A 19,125-nucleotide genomic window follows, 5' to 3' on the forward strand; every position below is an offset into this window, starting at 1 on the left:
CTAGGAGGGTACCCACCTATTGGGGAATGGCCAAACATATAATTACGGCACATAAATGTAATGGAATAGTATTATGCTGGAAGAAATCATGAAGGAGACAAATTCAGAGAAAACTGGGAAGACTTTTATGAACTGATAGAGAGTGATACGAACAGTATCAGAAAAAAAAATTCTATAATAATATTTTAAAGACTTAAGTCTTTGAACAACTTTTTAAGATTTAAGAACTCTGATCAACACAATGACCAACTATGATTTCAGAGGACCAATGCTTAAGTATGCTACCTGCCTCCTGACAGAAAAGTTAAGCAACAAATTGAGCTTCATATTTTTTGTACATGGTGATGCAGGAATTTAGTTTGCTTGACAATGCATATTTGTTATAAGGCTTTTGCTTTTCATTATTTCAATGGGGGTGGTAGGAGAGAGAAAATAGATTTTTGTTATTAGAAAATGTTTAATTAAAAAAAGTATGTTGTTGTTGACTCTTTTTTTCTTTCTAAAAAATACTAATTTCTCAGACACTTGACGAGTACTAGCTTTTAACCCCAATTGCCTCAGCAAAACAAACAAACAAACAAAATACTAATTGTCATATGGTATGACTCTTTGGGAAGGGTACAGGGAAGTATACACAGGATATTCTGATGATGCAGCTTGTTGGGGCAGTGGATAAAATGCTGGGCCTAGAGTCAAGAATACTCATCTTTTTTAGTTCAAATCTGGTCTCAGACACCAGCTGTGTGAACCTGGGCAAGTCACTTAGCCCTGTTTGTCTCAGTTTCCTCATCTGTAAAATGAGCTGGAGAAGGAAATGGCAACCACTTCAGTATCTTTGTCAAGAAAACCCCAAATGGGGTCATGAAGAGTCAGACACGACTGAAAACGACTGAACAAACGGTAATGCAAGAAACAGAAAATATCAATAAAAAACTTTTTTTTAAAAGTCCTGCTTGACTGTACTTACTTTTGAACTTCCTTCAGTGAAATTAAAAAAAACCACTTCAACAGCCCTCTTTTGGCGGGGTATCACTCTTGCTAACCCACCTTTACTTCAATCCCTCACTCCAACTAAAGAGAGAAAGAGGGGCAGCTAGGTGGTGCAGTGGATAGAGCACTGGCCCTGGAGTCAGGAGGACCTGAGTTCAAATCCAGTCAGATGCATAATACTTCCTAACTGTGTGACTCTAGGCAAGTCAGAACTCTAATAGCCTCACTGAAAAAAAAAAAAGATTAAAAAAAACCCCAACCTCCCAAGTATAAACTAGGGAAGGTGTGTGCTAGACAAAATAGAGAGAAAGAAAAAACAAATAACTATAATCAATTACAACAAATCCACACAGTGGCCATGTCCAAAAATATGTCTTTTTTTGCTTTTCATTTCATTCACCTCTCCATCAGGAGGAGGATAACATGCTTTATTCCAGGTCCTTTGGAGATGTTGCTGCTCCTTGCTTTGATCACAATTCTCAAGTCTTTAAAAGCTGCTTTTCTTTACAATGTTGTTATTGTATAAAATATTTTCCTGGTTCTGTTTACTTTACTCTCCATTACTTCTTTCATCACTTCCCAGGATTCTAGTAAATCTCTTTTATCATTTTTATAGCACAATAATATTCCTTTACCATATCCATATATCCATATATCATAATTTGTTCAGCCACTCCCAACTGATTGCCCCTCCCTTAGATTCTAGTTCTTTTCTTTTTTTTCTTTTAATTCTCCTTTCAGGGTTATGAAATTTATTTTGTCTGTGACTATTACCTACCTGATAATAGAACCTTCCCTTCTGAGTTTGACATATTTCTACACCAAACCCTGTGTGTGTGTGTGTATGTGCATGTGTGCAAACCCTGTGTGTGTGTGTGTGTGTGTATGTGTGTGTGTGTTCAATATTCCTTTGTCTGGTTCAGATGTAAGTGTGGTTCATCTGATGCCTGTTCCCCTCACCCTTTCCTCTATGTTTGTAAATCTCCTTCTCAAGCATGTCAATTATGAGAAATAATAAGTTCTATCCCTTTCTTCCTCCTTTCTATATTAGTGCATTCCTTTTACTTTCCCTTCTCTTTTTTGAAACTCTCAAAACTTTCAGAATAGAAACCTATGCCTGAAGGTCCTCTATTTTTCTTATTTAACTTCCCGAGACTTCCCTTTGAAGATACTGAGGTTCTGAAAAGATCCTTGTTTCTTCTCTGCCATTAGAATGTTAGCATAACATCATCATACATATTTTTTCAATTGCTTAAATAAATTTGCCATTCTAGGTTTCTCTAGGTTCCTGTGTTTCTCTTTCAAAGTTCCTACTGATCTCTGGTCTTTTCATCAGAAATGTTTGAAAGTGCTCTACCAAACTATGGTTCCTTGGTGCTTTAATTCTTCTTTCTAGGTGTTTGCAATATTTTTTCTTTGATCTATAAGCTCTGGATTTAGGCTATGATATTTCGGGGACTTTTCTTCTTGAGGTTTCTTTCAGGAGATGGTTAGTGGGTTTTTCTTTCTATCTTCACTTTACCTTCTGGTTCTAATATACTTTGGCAGTTTTCATTTATGATTTCTTGACATGTTAGGGCCCAGATTTGTTTTGTTTTCTTTCTACTATCATGGTTTTTCCCTTTTTTTTTTCTTTTTGGTGAGGCAATTGGGGTTAAATGACATGCCTAGGGTCACACAGCTAGTGTCAAGTGTCTGAGGCCACATTTGATCTCAGGTCTACTATCATGGTTTTTAGGAAGACCAGTGATTCTTAATTTGTCTTTCCTTAACCTGTTTTCTAGATCAGTTTTTAAAATAGCATATATCTTACATTTTCTTCTATTTTTTTCCCACCCTTTTGATTTTGTTGTTTTTGTTCTTGCTGTCTCATGAAGTCATTGATTTATTTGGTTTATCTAGTTTTCTGAGAGTCTAATTAATACCTGAATAAGGTATTTGCCACTTCCTATTCCAAGCTATTTATTGTCCTTCCAATTCTTAGAGCTTTTATTTCATTTTTTATCTTTTGCTTCATGTCTTCTAAGTATTCATGTAGTCCTTAAGGAATTTTCAACTTTCAAGTCTCTGCTTGCAGTTGCTACAAAGTTATTTTCTCCCTCCAGGCTACATTTTGGGGATCTCTAGACCTATAATAACTTTTTAAACTGGTTGGTGTCTTTCTTTGGCTTATTCATCTCACCAGCTCTAGTTGGGGCCTTGTGCCAGAGCCAGGCTCTGCCCATCATTATGCTTTTGGGCCTGGCTTTGTCTCATCTGGTGTCACCTGGGTTCCTGTGCTGACCTCTACCCCCTGGGTTTAGGCCTTGTTGGATCTTTTAGGTTCATAGCACTGGCTCTTTAAGGTCCTCTATGGCAGAGGTGTCAAATTTGCTGCTGGTGGGCAAAAGCAGGTATCAGATTAAAATTGGGAAATGTTCAACAAAATAAAAAAAAAATCTAATACAATGTGGTTAATATTAATTTGTGATTTTTTTTTTTTAGGCAGTTGGGGTTAAGTGACTTGCCCAGGGTCATACAGCTAGTGTCAAGTGTTTGTTCTGAGGCCGGATTTGAACTCAGGTTCTCCTGACTTCAGGGCTGATTCTCTATCCACTAGGCCATCTAGCTGCCCCCAACTTATCCTTTTCTAAGTCAGTACACAGCCACCAGGGATCTGTTTCTATCTGAGTCTGACAACATTGCTTTACGGCATCTCAGAACAAAGTACTAGGGACCTTGGAGGCCCTAGAGGTACCCTCGCTAGGTACTTATACTTTCCCAGACTGGACTCTGTCCTGTTGCAGGAATCATTACTACCCCCTAGGACTCCAGGGATATGCCCTCACTATGGGTTTCTGATGCCCCTGGGGCTTTCTGGCCCTTAACCCTGGGACTTTCTCAGAAAAGCTGTCTGGTCTTACATTGGCTGGACACAGAGCCCTGAAGGATATCTGACCCATTTCTATTGGCTTATTTGCTTGATCTGGCATCACTTTGCTGGTGGCCCCCTTTCCTTTTGCTTGTGGGCTTGTGGCTGACTTTTTATATAGATCTGGGACATAAGAAGTCACTACGGTTTCTTTTTTTTTAATTTTTAAAATATTTTTATTGACATGTTCTTCTTTTTATCATCTAGTTATCACCAGCATCTTTCCCTGAGAGCCATCCCATATAACAAATAATATTTTTTAAAGACCAAAAAAGAAAAAGAAGGAAGCACCATATTCCCTAATTTTATAACGTATATCAAACAAAGCTCACCTTTCCCCTCCTTATCTATCATAAACTCTAAGATGACACGGTCATTTCTTTCCATTTCTGTTTCAATAATAGGTTCTCCTCATTAAACTGGGCTCTAAAAGATGTATTCAATAGGTGAAAACAAGAAGGGAAGGACATTTCAATTACAGGGTGGGGCAGAGAATAGTCCAGTTTGGTTGGAGAACAGAGTTTGAAAAGGAGAGTAATATCTGTTTAACTGGAAAGGTAAGATGGTGCCAGGTCATAGAGGGTCTTGAATGCTAGGCAAAAGAATATGAATTTAACTCAATAGGAAAGAGGAAGTCACTAAAGATTTCTGAGCAGAGGAACTCAATTGAATCTATGCATAAAGTTTTTTGTGGCTGCTGTACGATGGATGGATTGGAGGGGGCAGAGAGTGGATGAAAGAAAAACTCTTAGGAGGCTATTATAAGTAAGTATACAGTTCAGTGGTAAGTGGGGTGAGGTGCTATATTAAGGTGATGGCAATGGAAATGGAGAGGAGATGGGTTCAAGAGATTTCAGAAGTAAAATCAATCAAGTTTGGTCATTGTCTGGATGTGAATGGTTAAAAAGAAAGAGGAATCAAAGATAGTTTTAAGGTTATCTTAAGGCAGTGGTTTCCAAAGTGTATATAACAACACCTCCCTCTTTTTGTATAAAAAATGCCATGCTACCCCAATTTTTCATAAAATAATTTATACTAGTTTCAGCAACTCATTTTTTGTAACATGACTATTGTAACATAATATTGACTTAGGCGCTGTTCTCTCAAGGTTAGGCTTATTGCATCTTTCCACTCCCTCAACATTCTCCAGTACTCTCACAATTTGGGAGTCTTTTTTCTCTGCCATCAGCTTGAGCCTTCATTGGCTGTGTTCTCCCCATTTTTAAGGTGCCAATGACTAGCACCCCAGCTCCATTTAACCACAACATCAGATAGCTTTTACAAAGCAATATTTACTTCAAAGATATAGCAAGAACAAATGTACAAACATTTCCCACAATTTAGTTTAGTTCTTACAATGGCATTAGTCCCACTATGTTCAGGTCCAATGCTAGCACCTGAATTCTACTGGGCTGGAGGCCCCCACTCTTGGTCCTCAGCTTCCCATTGCTGGGTGGACTGCAACACCCGGCCTGGATTCCTGGATTCTCAGATCTTTGTGGTTTTGCTCCTGGCCCAGACTGAAGACACCACGCTAATAAATGAACCATATGGCCTTGGGCAAGAGGTGTTGGAAGCTGGGAGGGAGGCCAGGGCCTTCCCCCTTACACCTTGGCTCTGACACAGGCAGCCATTGGTGAAGGAGTCACTTTGCTCCAGAGGTGTGTGCTAGAGGCAGCTCTAACTTGCTTACAAGATCTGATTGTTATATTTTCTGTGTGAGCATTCACACTTCAGGAATCTGTACAAATCTGGGTTTGAGCTATTGTTTTATGGATTTTCTAGACTTAAGAAAGTGTTAATAATACAGAATAAACTTAAAACTGTAAGGGCATACATCCTCCTGACTTCTGTTAAATATTTCCCAGCACACTCTTATATTGCTCTATAAACCTTGCTTGAGCTCAACAGGAGGGCAGTAGTAGTCTCAGGGAATGAGGTTATCACCTGACTAAAGGCCTGGTGATTGGAACACATTGGAACACAGAAATAACAACGAAGAATAAGAACAAGCATGTACATATCAGGTTTGATTTTTTTTTTTTTGGCGAGGCAATTGGGGTTAAATGACTTGCCCAGAGTTACACAGCTAGTGAGTGTTATGTGTCTGAGGCCACATTTGAACTCAGGTCCTCCTGACTCCAGGGCCAGTACTCTGTCCACTTGGCCACCTAGCTGCCCCCTACATATCATTTTAAGATATTTGCTCTACATCTAATTATCTCACTTAAGCATTACAACACCCCAGACTTTCTCCCTCAGATAGGAACTCCGTCAAAGTCCTGGCCCATGCAGACTCAGGTCATTTGTAAGGCAGCTTCCTAGCCAATGAAAAAAGGCTCCTCCCAGCCACGTGGGAAGCCAACCATGAACCTCCAGGCTTCATGATTCTTTGATGTCTGTACATGTGCTAGATTGCCATTTCATCTATTTAAATAAGGTGAAGGGGGCAGCTATGTGGTGCAGTTGATAGAGCACTGGCCCTGGAATCAGGAGGAGCTGAGTTCCAATCTGGCCTCAGACACTCACTAGCTGTGTGACTCTGGGCAAGTCACTTAACCCTATTGCCTAGCCAAAAATAAATAAATAAATAAGGTGAAGAACTTATTATAATTTTAGAATAAAGCAAATTATAATCCTAAAATAATGTAAATAATTCCTCTACTGCATCCACTGGATACAGGCATATAATACCATAGATTTAGAGCTGAAAGGGAACTTGAAGATCATCTTTTTCAATCCCGCCATTTTACAGTCAAGGAACCTGAGGCCCAAAGGGATTGATTGACTACCTAAGGTCACACCAGTAGGAAGTGGGAGAGCCAACATTTGAATTGAGTTTTTCTGACTTCAAATCCAGCAATCTTCCCACTGTACAATGCAAAGAGAGAAACAGGGCAGCAGGTGCTGTTCCCTCTCTACCCCCAATCTTTAAACCTTCCCACTGAGATGCAGTAGGATAAGGAATGGCACATGGGCATGGGGTTGCTCCATCTTTGAGTGGGCTCTGTTAGGGCCTAGGCTATCTGGTACCCATTCTAGGCCTGGCACTGGTCCTGATCTGGCCCCAGGAACTACCTTTACCTTGGGGTGGGAATGGAGGGTCTGGGATTAAAGCAGGGAAGAGTAGCATTGGAATGTCCCATAGAGCAGCTACCAGGCCCCTGTGAACCCCAGTGTCCATAGTGGGGGAAGGGGTCTGGCTCAAGCAACTGAAATGTGGGGTTGGTGATGCCCTTCTGATTATTATCAGGGAACATCTCTCCATAAGTGCCTACTCTGCTTCTAGTGGAGGATTGCAGTCCTTTCACTCTATAGCCGGAGCATACAGAGAGCAAGAAGACAAAATAGCTGCCAGGGTAAAGTGAGTAAAGGAGGGGTTTGGGGGTGGGAGAGGTGAGGGAGGGTTGGCACTCCTATAGAGTAGGGTTGAATTGGACACCTGCAGCCCAGTGATGGAAGTTCCATTTTTGCCACCCTCTAGCTACTGGGTTGGAAGGGATGCACTGTGTTAACCTTCCTTGGTTTTTATTTAAATTTTATTCTTATTGGAAAAAAAGAGAAGAAAATGACTTGCCCAAGATGGCAAGGAAATACCTTGACACTTGAAAGCCCTATATAAGCTGGCTCCAACCTATCTTTCTTACTTTAAAATGTTTCATGAATGCAAGCTATGATGACGATGCTGACACCCCTCCCCACAACTGAAAGTGATCACTCCTTTCTCATAAAGTACTTTGGGTGCATTCCTTCTTTCCCCCTTAGACATTCTAATTTGCACCATACTTATTTTTGTATAAGTAGAATCTCTTGTCACTATTTGACTGAGGACAGGGATATTACGGAGTTATTTTTTCCCCTCTTTTATAACCCTAGCACCTAATTCAGTGCCTGTAGGAACTTAATGTTTGCTGAATTGAATTAAATTGCCCTAATCACAAACTTTATTTGCTGAACCCTAAATTGGAATGTAAGATATGTAGGAATTTAAACATATATTAATCTAAGTAATCATGGAGTTATTCAAGGCAAAATAATTAGTTCTGGGAAAATATAAGAACAAGAGGAAACACACAGCCGCATAATAGTTAGCTCTATTGCCTTAAATTAGTAATTGCACAGAGGTAGAGTTCCAGGGGAATCGAAACGTCATAAACTAATCGCTCTCCTTCCCAAACTTAGCCTCTCACGTCTATTTCTCATGCGCTCATTTCTGTTTAGCAAACAAATTAATCTCTGTTTTGTACATACCCTAATCAGATTTATGCTCTCTAGGGGTTTCACACCAACATAAACAGTATTCTTTGTTTTATATTCATCATTGTTTTATACATTCTTTAATCAGGGATCTAAAAAAAAAAAGGCAAACGTACTGAGTTCCATTTCATATAAAAACAAACATTCTCTAACAAGCTTTCTCGTTTTTAATACATGTCCGCTTCCTGTCCCTCATCCCCCTCCTCCCTCCCGTTTCCCTTGCCCCTCCCTCTTTCCAGCCTGCTCCCTCCCACTTCCCCCTCCCCCATTCCCTCCGGTCCTGATGGGGGGGGGGCCCGCTGTGAAGCACAGCCCCCCCCACCCCCATGGCCACCCGTAGGAGCCAGAGGCGGAAAGGGAGAAGGGGGGAGCTGGGCACCGCCCTGCTACCCACCCTGGTCCTGGCCCTGGGCCTCTCTCTTGCCTGTTTCGGCCTCCTGCTAGTGGTTATCAGCTTGGGGACCCAGGCATCCCCATTCTCCCAGGTGAGATCCCCTTTTGCCCTGGAAATAGAGGAGTACTTGGAAGGGCCAGAGTGAGAATACTAGACAGAAGAACTGGTCGAAGAGACAGAGGAGGAAAATGAGGCACCAAACTTAGTTAGAAGGAAATGAGGAGCCAAGGGGTGAGGAATCAGGTGGAGAAGGGAGAGGGTTTGTTTCCCATGTAATGTCCTCCCCTGTTCCCCTCTATAGGACCCAGCCCAGCAAGAGATGGTGGAGGAGAAGGAGGCTGAGGCAGTGATGGTGAGTATGTTTATTTGTGTGAGATGTATCTCCCTGTCTGTCATTATTTGTTCTATTTCTTTTCCTGTCTCTCTGTGACTCATTTTGAGTGTCTCTGCAGCCTTGAATCTGGTTTAAGAGCAGAACAATCCTGGATTCCTAAGAGGCACACACTTATGGATCCTGGAAAGGGAGTAAAGCCTGGGAACAGCCCCAGTCTACTCTTTACCCCAAGCCATATTTTTAAAAAATGTGGTGAAAGACTAAGGCTTTCCTAAAGTTGAAATATCCTAGGGGAACCATGGTGCTAAGTCCAGGCTCACTTTCTGAATGACCTTTGGGAAGTCATTTTTCCACTCTTGGCCTCAGTGTGCTCATCTGTAAAATGAGCTGTTTGGATTAGATGTCTCCCTTTCTCCAACAGCTTTGAAATTCTGTTGCTATGTTTGCCCCTGACTTTATCTCTAATTATCTCTACACGCAGCCACAAACTTTGTAGGTTTCTCTCCTACTGTCACTTTTTCTTAATCTGTGTATCTCTTTAGTTTGATATTGGGCTGGGGCTATATAGGCCAAGGTTCTGGTTCAAATCTGCACTTACTCTCCCCAGCAAATGATTTCCCAAAGCCAGAATGTAGCTCCTACCCTGAAGAGAAGAGTACGCTTTCCCCGTGGTAAGTGTTTCGCCATTCCACCCTTACTTTGTACCAGAGTTCAACCACAAACGAGATATGGAGGTGGTAGCAAAGATTATATATGGAGAGAGGAACAGTGTGTCCTGAGAAGGGAATAGGGGCTGGTGAAAAGGATAAGAACTGGCTGGGCCTGGGGTGAAGGTCTAAACTCCAGAAAGATAGTAGAGCCTGGGGAAATCAGAGCTGTGGGCACCCAGAAAGAATGCCTTTGCTCATCTGTCTTTTCTTTATTTTTAGCTGTGAAGGGTCATAAAGCTCGAACTCGAAAAGTGAATGCAGCCCACTATGAAGGTGAGATAGGAACAGTGAGAAGGGCATGCCTGAGTTGGTAGTAGTATTGGGAAAACAGAATCAAGAACTCTCCTCCTTAAATAACAATATCCCTGTGTTTTGTAGTTCGTGCAAAAGCAGGGCTGGATGGAGCTCAGGCTGGTAAGTGATGGACTCCACTTTCTGTGCTGTTTCTGGAAGTTATACAGGATCAATCTCCTTCAGCTTTTGGCTTTCTGCCCAATTCCCCCAACCTCTTAGCCTCTGCTCCTTGATGGAAGGCCTTGAATGTCAGGCTTTATAGTTTACAGTAGAGTAATGGCCATAGAAATGGAAGGGATGGACAAATGGGGGTGGGAGTGGGGGAGGGAGTGATGGGTCAGAAATTGATAAAGGGTTGTAGATACTGAATTCCCAAAAGGGAGTGGGGACTCCTTTTGCCTGTCCATATCTCCTTTATTTTTAAGACTTAGAAAGTGATTGGCTGTAGGATGAAGGTACCTCCAAGGTTTTGACTAGTAACTAGGAGAATAGTGGTGCTAATAGAGAAGTCAAAAGAAGCTGGTTTGTGGGAGATCAGATCATACTGGGACACACTGATTTTTGAGGTCCTGGCTAGATATCTAGGCAGAGATATTCAGCAGATAGTTGGAAATTCAGTTCTAGGGTTTAGAAATGAGGTTAGGCTGGAGACACCAATTTATAAATCATTTACATAAAGCTTATTGTGCTGTAAGAAATGATGAAAGGGATGGTTTCAGAAAAACCTGAGAAGACTTTATGAACTGGTGCAAAGTGAAGTGAGCAGAACCAGAACACTGTGTAAAGATAATCAACTTTGAAGACTGTAACTCTGATGGGGGTGGGGTGGGAAGAGACTAAGCATAAACAACACAGTGACTAAACCACAATTCCAGAAGACTCAAGGTCAAACATGCTATCCACTTCCATCCAGATAAAGAGCTGATGGATTCAGAGTACAGACTGAAGCCTATTTTCTCTTTCTGTTTTTAGCTAATGTGGTAATTTGTTTTACGTGACTATACATATTTATAAGGGGTCTTGTTTTTCTTGCTTTCTCCATGGGTCAGAGAGGGGAGGAGTAAGGGAGAGAATTTGGAACTGAAAATGAAATTATTGGAAGAAAAAAGAATGAATGAGATTTCAGAAGGACAGAAGGAGAAAAGAAAAAAGTCAAGGACAAAACCTGAGGGAATATCTACTTGTAGGAGAAATCATTAAAGGAAATTGAAAGAAATTGAAAGAAACAGAAATCAGAGCTCACTGAAAGTAAGATAAGAACTATGGTAGAAGTATCTTAGAAACCAAGAAAGGAGACAACTTTAAGAGGGAGATAATGTCAAGTGCTATAAACAAAGACTGAAAAAAGTCCATTGGACTTGGTGATTAGGTGATCACTAGAGGAGTCACTTGGAGAGAACATTTTGAGTGGAGCAATGGGTGGTGAATGCCAAATTGTAAAGGGTTTAAAAAAAAAAGTAAAAGGGTAGTGAGGAAATTAAAGCACTGAATGCAGACTACTCTTTCTAGAAGTTTGATAGTGAAAGGAGGGAGTATAAGACCATATTTTGAAGGGATAACAAAGTCAAGGAAAATCTAATGATAAGGGAGACTTGAGAATGTTTGTAGGCAGAATGGAAGTAACCAGTCAAGAGAGAGACTGAAATACACGACAGAAGACATAATAGGTCCCAGAAGAAGCAGGAGGGGACAGGAGGATACAAGAACATAGGTGAAAGTTAAATTTGACAAAACGAAGGGATACTTTTGCATCGTTGACATAAAGGGAGAGATGATAAAGTAGAGTGGAGAGGAGAGAAGGGGAGAGGGTATATGAAGTCAAAAGATATTCTTTGGAGTTTGTACCTTGTGCAGTGGGTACCCTCTAGGTAGGGAGGCAAGTAAAGCCAGAATAAGGATGATAGACTGGGAAAATAAGGAGCCAGGGAGAGAATGGAAGTCAAAAAGAAGACAAAAAACTTGCTTAAGAGTAGTATGGGAACAGAAGAAATGTGGTCAGAGAAAGGAATTTCACTTTTCAAGACTTTTCATCCCTCCATATCTAGTTAGTCACCTGTTGAGTTTTGTTTTATTTATGTCCTTTCCTCTCTACTGTCCCAACTCACTTTCATCATGTCCCGTCTTTCCTCAGGATCTTTTGCTGCCTCCTCATTCCCCACTGAAATAAGTGGGGAACACAGGCAACTCCTTTGCCTGTGTTTCTAACCTTATTTCTCAATAGAAATCCTTCCCTCTAATCAGGCCACAAGTACATCTCCTACACTCTTGTTTAGCCAATTCTCACCTATTATTCAAAGTCTAACTCAAATTCGACCTCTTCCACAAAGCCTTTCTTGTTTATTTCAACCCACTTTGATCTCTGTGTAGACATTTATAATCTATACCACAACATTTAGCACTTAATTATATATCATCTTCATTTTTATGGGGGAGGGGGAATGGTGATAGCCTTATCTTCTCAATTAGTTTATAAGTTCCTAGAAGGTAGGGACTGTCTTGTCATTATTTTGTAGACCTAGCAAGTGCTGAGCATATAGATAGAAAACAAGTCATCCAAGTGAATATGTCCAGTAGACAACTGTCAGTACAAGAATGGAATTCAGGAATGTTATTAAGGCTAGAGATATAGATTTGGGAGTCATTTATATGGAGATGATAATTGAGGTTATGGAATCTGAAGAGATCACCAAGAGAGTTTATACAGAGAAGCCCTAAGCCAGAAAGTGCAGAGGGACTCAGTGTTAGTGAGTGGGAGATGCAGATGATCTGGTGATCCAACAGATAGGAAGAAAATTAGGAGAGAATAATTTCACAGAAGCCTAGGGAGGAGTGAGTATATAGGAAGAGTGGAGAAGGAACTATATTAAAAGCTACAGAGAGGTTAAGCAGGATGAAGCCATCAGATTTTGCAACCGAGAGATCATTGGCAACTATCAACCTCGACTCCGTGGTCCAACCCAGGAATGCATAGAGGAGCCTCTCCGACAACTGCCCCACTCCCCACTGGAGTCCTACAGATATCCTGAAAGAGACAGGCCAAAGAAGCAGGTCAAAAAGAGGGCAGAGCACATCCCCCTGCCACCTATGGGGCAGTCTCAGCACTTCCTGCCAGAGCTCCCAGAGCTCCAGCCCAGCCAAACCCCAGAGAGACTTTGGAGAGTTTCCTTCAAAGGTAGTTCCCTTAAATGTAAAGTTAGTGAGAGGAGGGGGCTCATGGCTGATGATATTGTTTTTTTCCAGTAAAGTAGGATGGGAAGTTCTTTGCTCAGAGACATGAAGGGGGCTTGAGGAGAGAAGGTTTGGAATAGCCCCTTTGGGAAGTGTGACAGAGAGTCAACTGGGGAAGAATAAAAACTGCCATGAAGCAGTGAGAGTACAGGTGAGATGAAATAACATGAACTTGTATTGGGTCCAGCTGGCACTGTTTTGTGACTTCCTCTAACAGGATTCAGCAGCACTCAAGTAGAGAAAATGATTGGTAAAACCCCAAGACTGGGGTTTGGTAAGGTCTGAACAGCAACCGGCTGGGGTGCTAAGGGATTCCAGAGTGGATAATAACACATACTTAAGTTGGTCAACCACATATCACATCTGAAAAAAGAGGAAAATGAAGCCAGAGCAGGGGTGAGAGACTAGCAGAACAGGATGGAGTGAAGGGAATAGAGGTCATAGTAAGTACAAAGGACAGATTTAAAAGAAGTGGAGTAGGGGTTAAGATGGAAGAATAGGAGCTTATGATTAGAGAAAAAAATTTCAAAGTTCAAGGTCAAGGAGGGTGGATGGCTAAGGTGAAGGTAGGTAACGGGAGCTAACAAAGTTGATGAAATAGCATACCAAGATGTTAAAGGGAACACCACTGAAGTCCCAAAGTCGGAGAGCCAGGTTTTAGGTGGAAGGGAAGACTGTGGACCAGGTACTGAACTTCTTGAGAAAGGAAGAATGATCTGAAGATAGACTACCAATAATTGGAACAAGGAATTATTTCAGGTAATAGAGGTGAAAGGCATAAACTTCAAAGAAGAAGAAGTTGCTGAATGATGGTGGCAAGAGAATGGTCTGGAAGTAGCAGTGAGGAGCAAGGAGAAGATCAATCTTCCTCCAGGTCCATGGTGTTAAGGGGCATGAGAGAAGGAAATGGAGAGGGTACTGGAGAGGGTTGCCAATGACATACAATGGGGCAGCTAGCTGGTGCAGCAGATAGACTCTTGGGCCTGGAGTCCCAAAGATACATCTTCCTGAGTTCAAATCTGGACTTGGACACTTATTAGTTGTGTGGCCCCAGGCAAGTCACTCAACCCTGTTTACCTCATTTTCTTCATCTGTAAAATGAGCTGCAGAAGAAAAGGGCAAACCACTCTTACTATCTTTGCCAAGAAAACCCCAAATGGGGTCAGGAAGAGTTGGACGTGACTGAAAATGAATGAACAACTAATAACAAACATATAGCACCTTAAGATTTACAAAGCACTTTGCATATTTAACCTCATTTGGCTCTTTCCACTGTGCCCCAGCCTTTGCACGAATTATTTAATAAAGACTGCTGTATTGAGTACTGGACAAAGACATTCTTGCCATTTTGATTTGGTGAAATGATCTGCCTCTTGAAAACACACACACAACAATTGGAATTACTTTATTTATACATAATTACCATTATGTCACTCAGGAATCCATAGTGGTTTCTCATGAGCCCGCTGTTCCAGCTTGGTAGATCTTTTAGGTTGCCCTTTGACATGCCATTCTTGTTCCAACTTTAAACTTTTTCTCATGCTTTTCTCCTACCTAGGTTGCCTTCCTTCCCTTTTCCTTCTTCTCATCCATCCTTCAAAGCCCAACTCAAATCCTAACTCCTCTGGATCCTTCCACTAGAGGCCTTCAACATAAATGTTGATTTTGCCTCAAATAACCTAACTTCCCAGTCACATTGCTTTATAAATATTATCTCATTTTATCCATATAACGATCTTGGGAGGTAGGTGCTATTATTATTATCATCATCCTCATTTTACAGATGAGAAAACTGAGGCCAGGATCACACACTAGCAAGTATGTGAGAGTAAATTGAACTCAGGTCTTCTTGACTCCAGGTCCATGGCTGTATCCACTGCTCACTTCAACAACTGGCCAGGTGGTATAGTAGATAGAGTTCCATATTCTACTACTTCTACTTCCTCATTCTACTCAATTCCCATGACCTACTCCTCCACTCCACCTCATTTACCCTATATACCCTTGATCTATGTACCCATAAATGTTCTACTTCCATGTTCATGAACACCTTGTTTTTTTCAATCATTCTATCTTTTCTTATATTTTAAGACTACTAATCCTATTGTTTATCCCTTATCAGGACCTCCACCCTTCATTATTCTCCCAGGCCATTATCCCTACATTGGCTATAATCTTCCCAATTTCAACCCCTTGGTGAACCAGTTTAACCCTACACTATCCTTTTTTCTCAAATCCCTTGCACCCTTGTCCTACTGCCTATCATGTCTTGCCAAACCCCAACCCTTGATTATTTCTAACATTTGCCTCCTTTGTTTTTAATCATGTATTATTGAAAAAATCATGAAACTACACTGATTGAGTCTACCACAAATTTGTTATCTGACCCCAGCTGGACCCTCACTGTAGCAAAGTAATCCTACTTCTCCCTAATCAGTTCTCTAGCCCACTCCTAACAGCGGCTGTTACAAACCTTCTTGTTTGAAGAAGGCTCTCCTTGAGCTTCCCACAGCACACTTTTCTACCATCCTTTCAGCTGAGAACCTCAACTCATACTTCATTGAGAAAACTGAGGCCTTCCCCTGAGAGTTCCCACTTTTCCTCATTTCATTTCATTTCACATCACTATGACATCATTCCTTCACTGTCTCTGAGGAAGAGATGGCCTCTCTCTTGGCCAATTCCAATCTGTCAAGACGCACCCTTGATAATATCCCCTCTTGTCTTCAGCAGATGGCCCCTACTATCACCTCTACTTTCTCTCTAATCTTTCATTTTTATTAGTAGATCAGTAGAAGGAATCAGTAGATTCCTTCCCTTCTGCCCACAAACATGCCTATGTCTACCCCATCCGTAAAAAAACCCCAAAACCTTGATTGATTCTACCATCCCTGCTAGTTATTTTTTCTCTCCTTACATTTTCAGCTATACTCATGGAAAAAACTTTGTACTCTGTGCTTCCATTTCCATCTTTTCATTTTCTTATAAGCCTTCCTTGATCTAGCTTCTGATATCATCATTTCACTGAAAGTTCTCTTTCTCAGAAGTTACAAATGATCCCTTAATTGACAAATCCAATGGTCTTTTCTCAATCCTCATCCTTCTTGACCTCTCCGCAGCGTTTGACACTGGTTCTCACCTTCTCCTCCTAGGTACTCTTTCCTCCCTGGGTTTTCATCACATTGTGCTTTCTTGGTTCTCCTACCTGCCTATTCATTCCCCAAACTCCTTTGCAGGATCTTCATCCCAATCAAACCAACTAACTGTATATGTTCCTCAAAACTCTGTCCTGGGACCTTTCATTCTCTCCATACTGTGTCACTTAAAGATTTTATAAGTTCCCATGGGTTCAGTTATTATCTCTATGCAGATGATTCTATGTAGATCTATATATCTAGCCTTAGTGTCTCTCCTGAGCTCCAGTTCCATATCACCAACTGCCTAGTGGGCCTTTCAAACTGGTTATCCCATAGTTATATCAAACTCAACATAATCAAAACTGGCTCATTTTCTTTATAATGTTACTGTCCTTGTATAAGTTGTTCTTTTGGTTCTCTCTTCATTTTGCATTAGTTCATAGAGGACTCAGTTTCCTTTGAAATGGTTTGTCATTTCTTACAGCACAATGATATTCCATCACATTTAAATGCCCATAATTTGTTTAGACATTCATTCACTAATAAGTGGGCACCCCCTTGGTTTCCAGTTTGGGGCTGCTATGAAGAAAGCTGCTATATTTTTGTACACAAGGGCACTTTTCAATTTCTTTATTTGTATTACCCATAGCACATTGTGAAATAAATATCTCTGAAAACTGTCCTTTGTGTTCAATCCAAACACTTTAGTCCAACCTTCAAGATCCTACCACAAAATGGCTCATCACCCCAATTCCTCCTCTTTTTCTGTTGTTCCCCTCCTTCAAAACCCAGTTTAAAACTCACCTTCTCCAAGAAACTTTCCCTGATTAGCTTCATTTTTGGTAATTTTTTTCTGTTGCTACATATTCATCTTGCATTAAAATTATACTATTTTGTCCTTGCTGGTACAGTGGTGTTTGTCATTTTTTCCCACATGTTTCCACTTCCCAACTATGGAGTAAGTTCTACAAAGAACAGGAATGTTCTTGAGATTCCAAGAGTGAAGATTTTTGTATGGAATCTTCTATTTCTTTTCACATAGGTCTCTGCATATTATGGACTGAAGCTTATCAATTATAATTGGGGGTATAAGAGAAAGATGGAGAAGCCTATGAAAGGATCCTCTCTCTCCTCCCCCAACCCACCAAGTTTGTACCTTTATCCAGGTATGGATGGGACAGTGAGTGGCTGGGAGGAGGCCAAGATCAACAGCACCAATCCACTGAGTTATGATGCCAAGAATGCAGAATTTACAGTTACCAGGGCTGGCCTCTACTACCTGTACTGTCAGGTGAGATCCCTGAGGGGAACCAAAACTTAAGGTTGGAAACGATGGGCAGGGGAGGGAAGGAAGAAGCCAAAGGCAGAAGAAGAGTGGAGGCTTGGGAAATACATAGTGCCCAAGTGGCTAGAATGCTGGGGTGGGGATAGAGCTAATGGGGAGCTGAAGGTCTAGATTCCACCTGCACTCTTTTGCCCTCTTCTGTCCCCTCTCCTAGGTACACTTTGATGAGGGGAAGGCCGTATACCTGAAGCTGGACTTGCTTGTGGATGGTTCCTTGGCTCTGCGCTGCCTGGAAGAGTTCTCAGCCACAGCAGCCAGCTCCCCAGGCCCCCAACTCAGGCTCTGCCAGGTGTCAGGGCTACTGCTCCTACGGCCAGGAGTCTCCCTGAAGATCCGGACTCTCCCCTTGGCACACCTCAAGGCTGCCCCCTTCCTTACCTACTTTGGACTCTTCCAAGTGCAATGATGCACCTTAACGACAAAACTGCAGACAAAGCTCTGTCCATCCTTCTTCTCGCTCCTCCCCCAAATAACACTGTTTCTCCCTTTTATCAGGCCCTACAACTTTGTCTTTCCCTCCCCCAGTTCCTCGCAGCAGTGCTCCTCCTAACCCTAACTTCTTGTAACTCAGATCCTCCCATCTCCAGGCTTTCATGAATTAATTTGCTCCTATCTCCTTATCAGTTACCCCCAAAGCACTCTCAATATTTGTTCTACCACGTTTTCCCCCCTCTCCATGACCGCTTTCCCTCCATACCCCTACTGCTCAGTTCTGGTCCTCAGTTACCCCACTAACTTTAACTGTTCCCCCTGCCCCCCACCCTCCCATACTCCTACCACTCAGTTCCAGTCCTGGGTCCCTCAATCTTCTATCCTGCTTTGCCTTCCTTGTGGAAGCAATGTGTTTGGAAAATCCTAAATGCCTGGATGGGGCCCTGGAAGACCTACTTCTCATGCAGGGGTATTGGACCTGAAAAGCAGAGAGACTGGGGTGGGGTTTGGGGAAGCTAAGGAGACTTGTGGGGAGGTAGGGTGGGTTCCAAAATTGAGGGGTAGAAGACAAAGATTATTCTCTTCCCTGCTAAAATCCCTGTGGATTTTTAAAAAGATATTTTTATTATTATTGAAATGAATTGTTGGTAATGGATATTAAAAAGGTAAAGTGACAGCCTCTGTTTGATAGGGTAGGGGTGGGAGGGGAGGTTTAGGGACCAGAGGAGTACTTGAAGGGAATGAGGGTTGGAGGAGAATTGGGTGCTTTGGAGGGAGGAGGGAGGACATACAGATTCCTGAAGGTTGAAGGGGTTGGAAGAGGTGTAGGTCGTTCTAAGTCCCAGAAGCAGAAACCGTGTGGCCTGAAGTGAGGATCATAGGACTTAGAGTTAGAAGGGGCCTTATAGACCATCTAGTGCAATCCCTTAATTTTATAAGTGAAACCAGAAAGGACAGTGACTTTCTAGACTCACACAGGGAATAAATGACAGAAACAGTATTTGAACCCAGGTCTTCCAACTCTAAATCCAGAGCACTTTCCATTACACAGAACCCAAACTATAAGAGAGAAGTTAGTCCTCTGACCAAGGTA

At 41.7% G+C, this 19,125-nt stretch overlaps 1 protein-coding gene across 1 annotated transcript; it reads left to right on the forward strand.

Moving 5' to 3' along the window:
• Positions 1-8,392: 8,392 nt before the first annotated feature.
• On the forward strand, positions 8,393-18,708 carry TNFSF12 (TNF superfamily member 12). The gene is made up of 7 exons (XM_020966425.2): positions 8,393-8,643; positions 8,854-8,904; positions 9,494-9,557; positions 9,816-9,869; positions 9,975-10,010; positions 17,422-17,546; positions 17,755-18,708. The coding sequence occupies exons 1-7, from the start codon at positions 8,485-8,487 to the stop codon at positions 18,004-18,006; spliced, it is 741 nt and encodes a 246-aa protein (XP_020822084.2). The 5' UTR covers positions 8,393-8,484; the 3' UTR covers positions 18,007-18,708.
• Positions 18,709-19,125: the final 417 nt, after the last annotated feature.

Source organism: Phascolarctos cinereus, unplaced genomic scaffold (genome assembly GCF_003287225.1).
Source record: "Phascolarctos cinereus isolate Bilbo 61053 unplaced genomic scaffold, phaCin_HiC Scaffold_5;HRSCAF=322, whole genome shotgun sequence".
Taxonomy (NCBI): domain Eukaryota; kingdom Metazoa; phylum Chordata; class Mammalia; order Diprotodontia; family Phascolarctidae; genus Phascolarctos; species Phascolarctos cinereus.

What these genes read in the sequence shown, in the direction of transcription:
- TNFSF12 (XM_020966425.2), top strand. Translation starts at nt 8,485, where the DNA reads ATGGCCACCCGTAGGAGCCAGAGGCGGAAAGGGAGAAGGGGGGAGCTG. An exon ending in AGGCATCCCCATTCTCCCAG is followed by an intron (nt 8,644 to 8,853) that starts GTGAGATCCCCT and finishes TCCCCTCTATAG; the next exon opens with GACCCAGCCCAGCAAGAGAT. An exon ending in GCTGGATGGAGCTCAGGCTG is followed by an intron (nt 10,011 to 17,421) that starts GTAAGTGATGGA and finishes ACCTTTATCCAG; the next exon opens with GTATGGATGGGACAGTGAGT.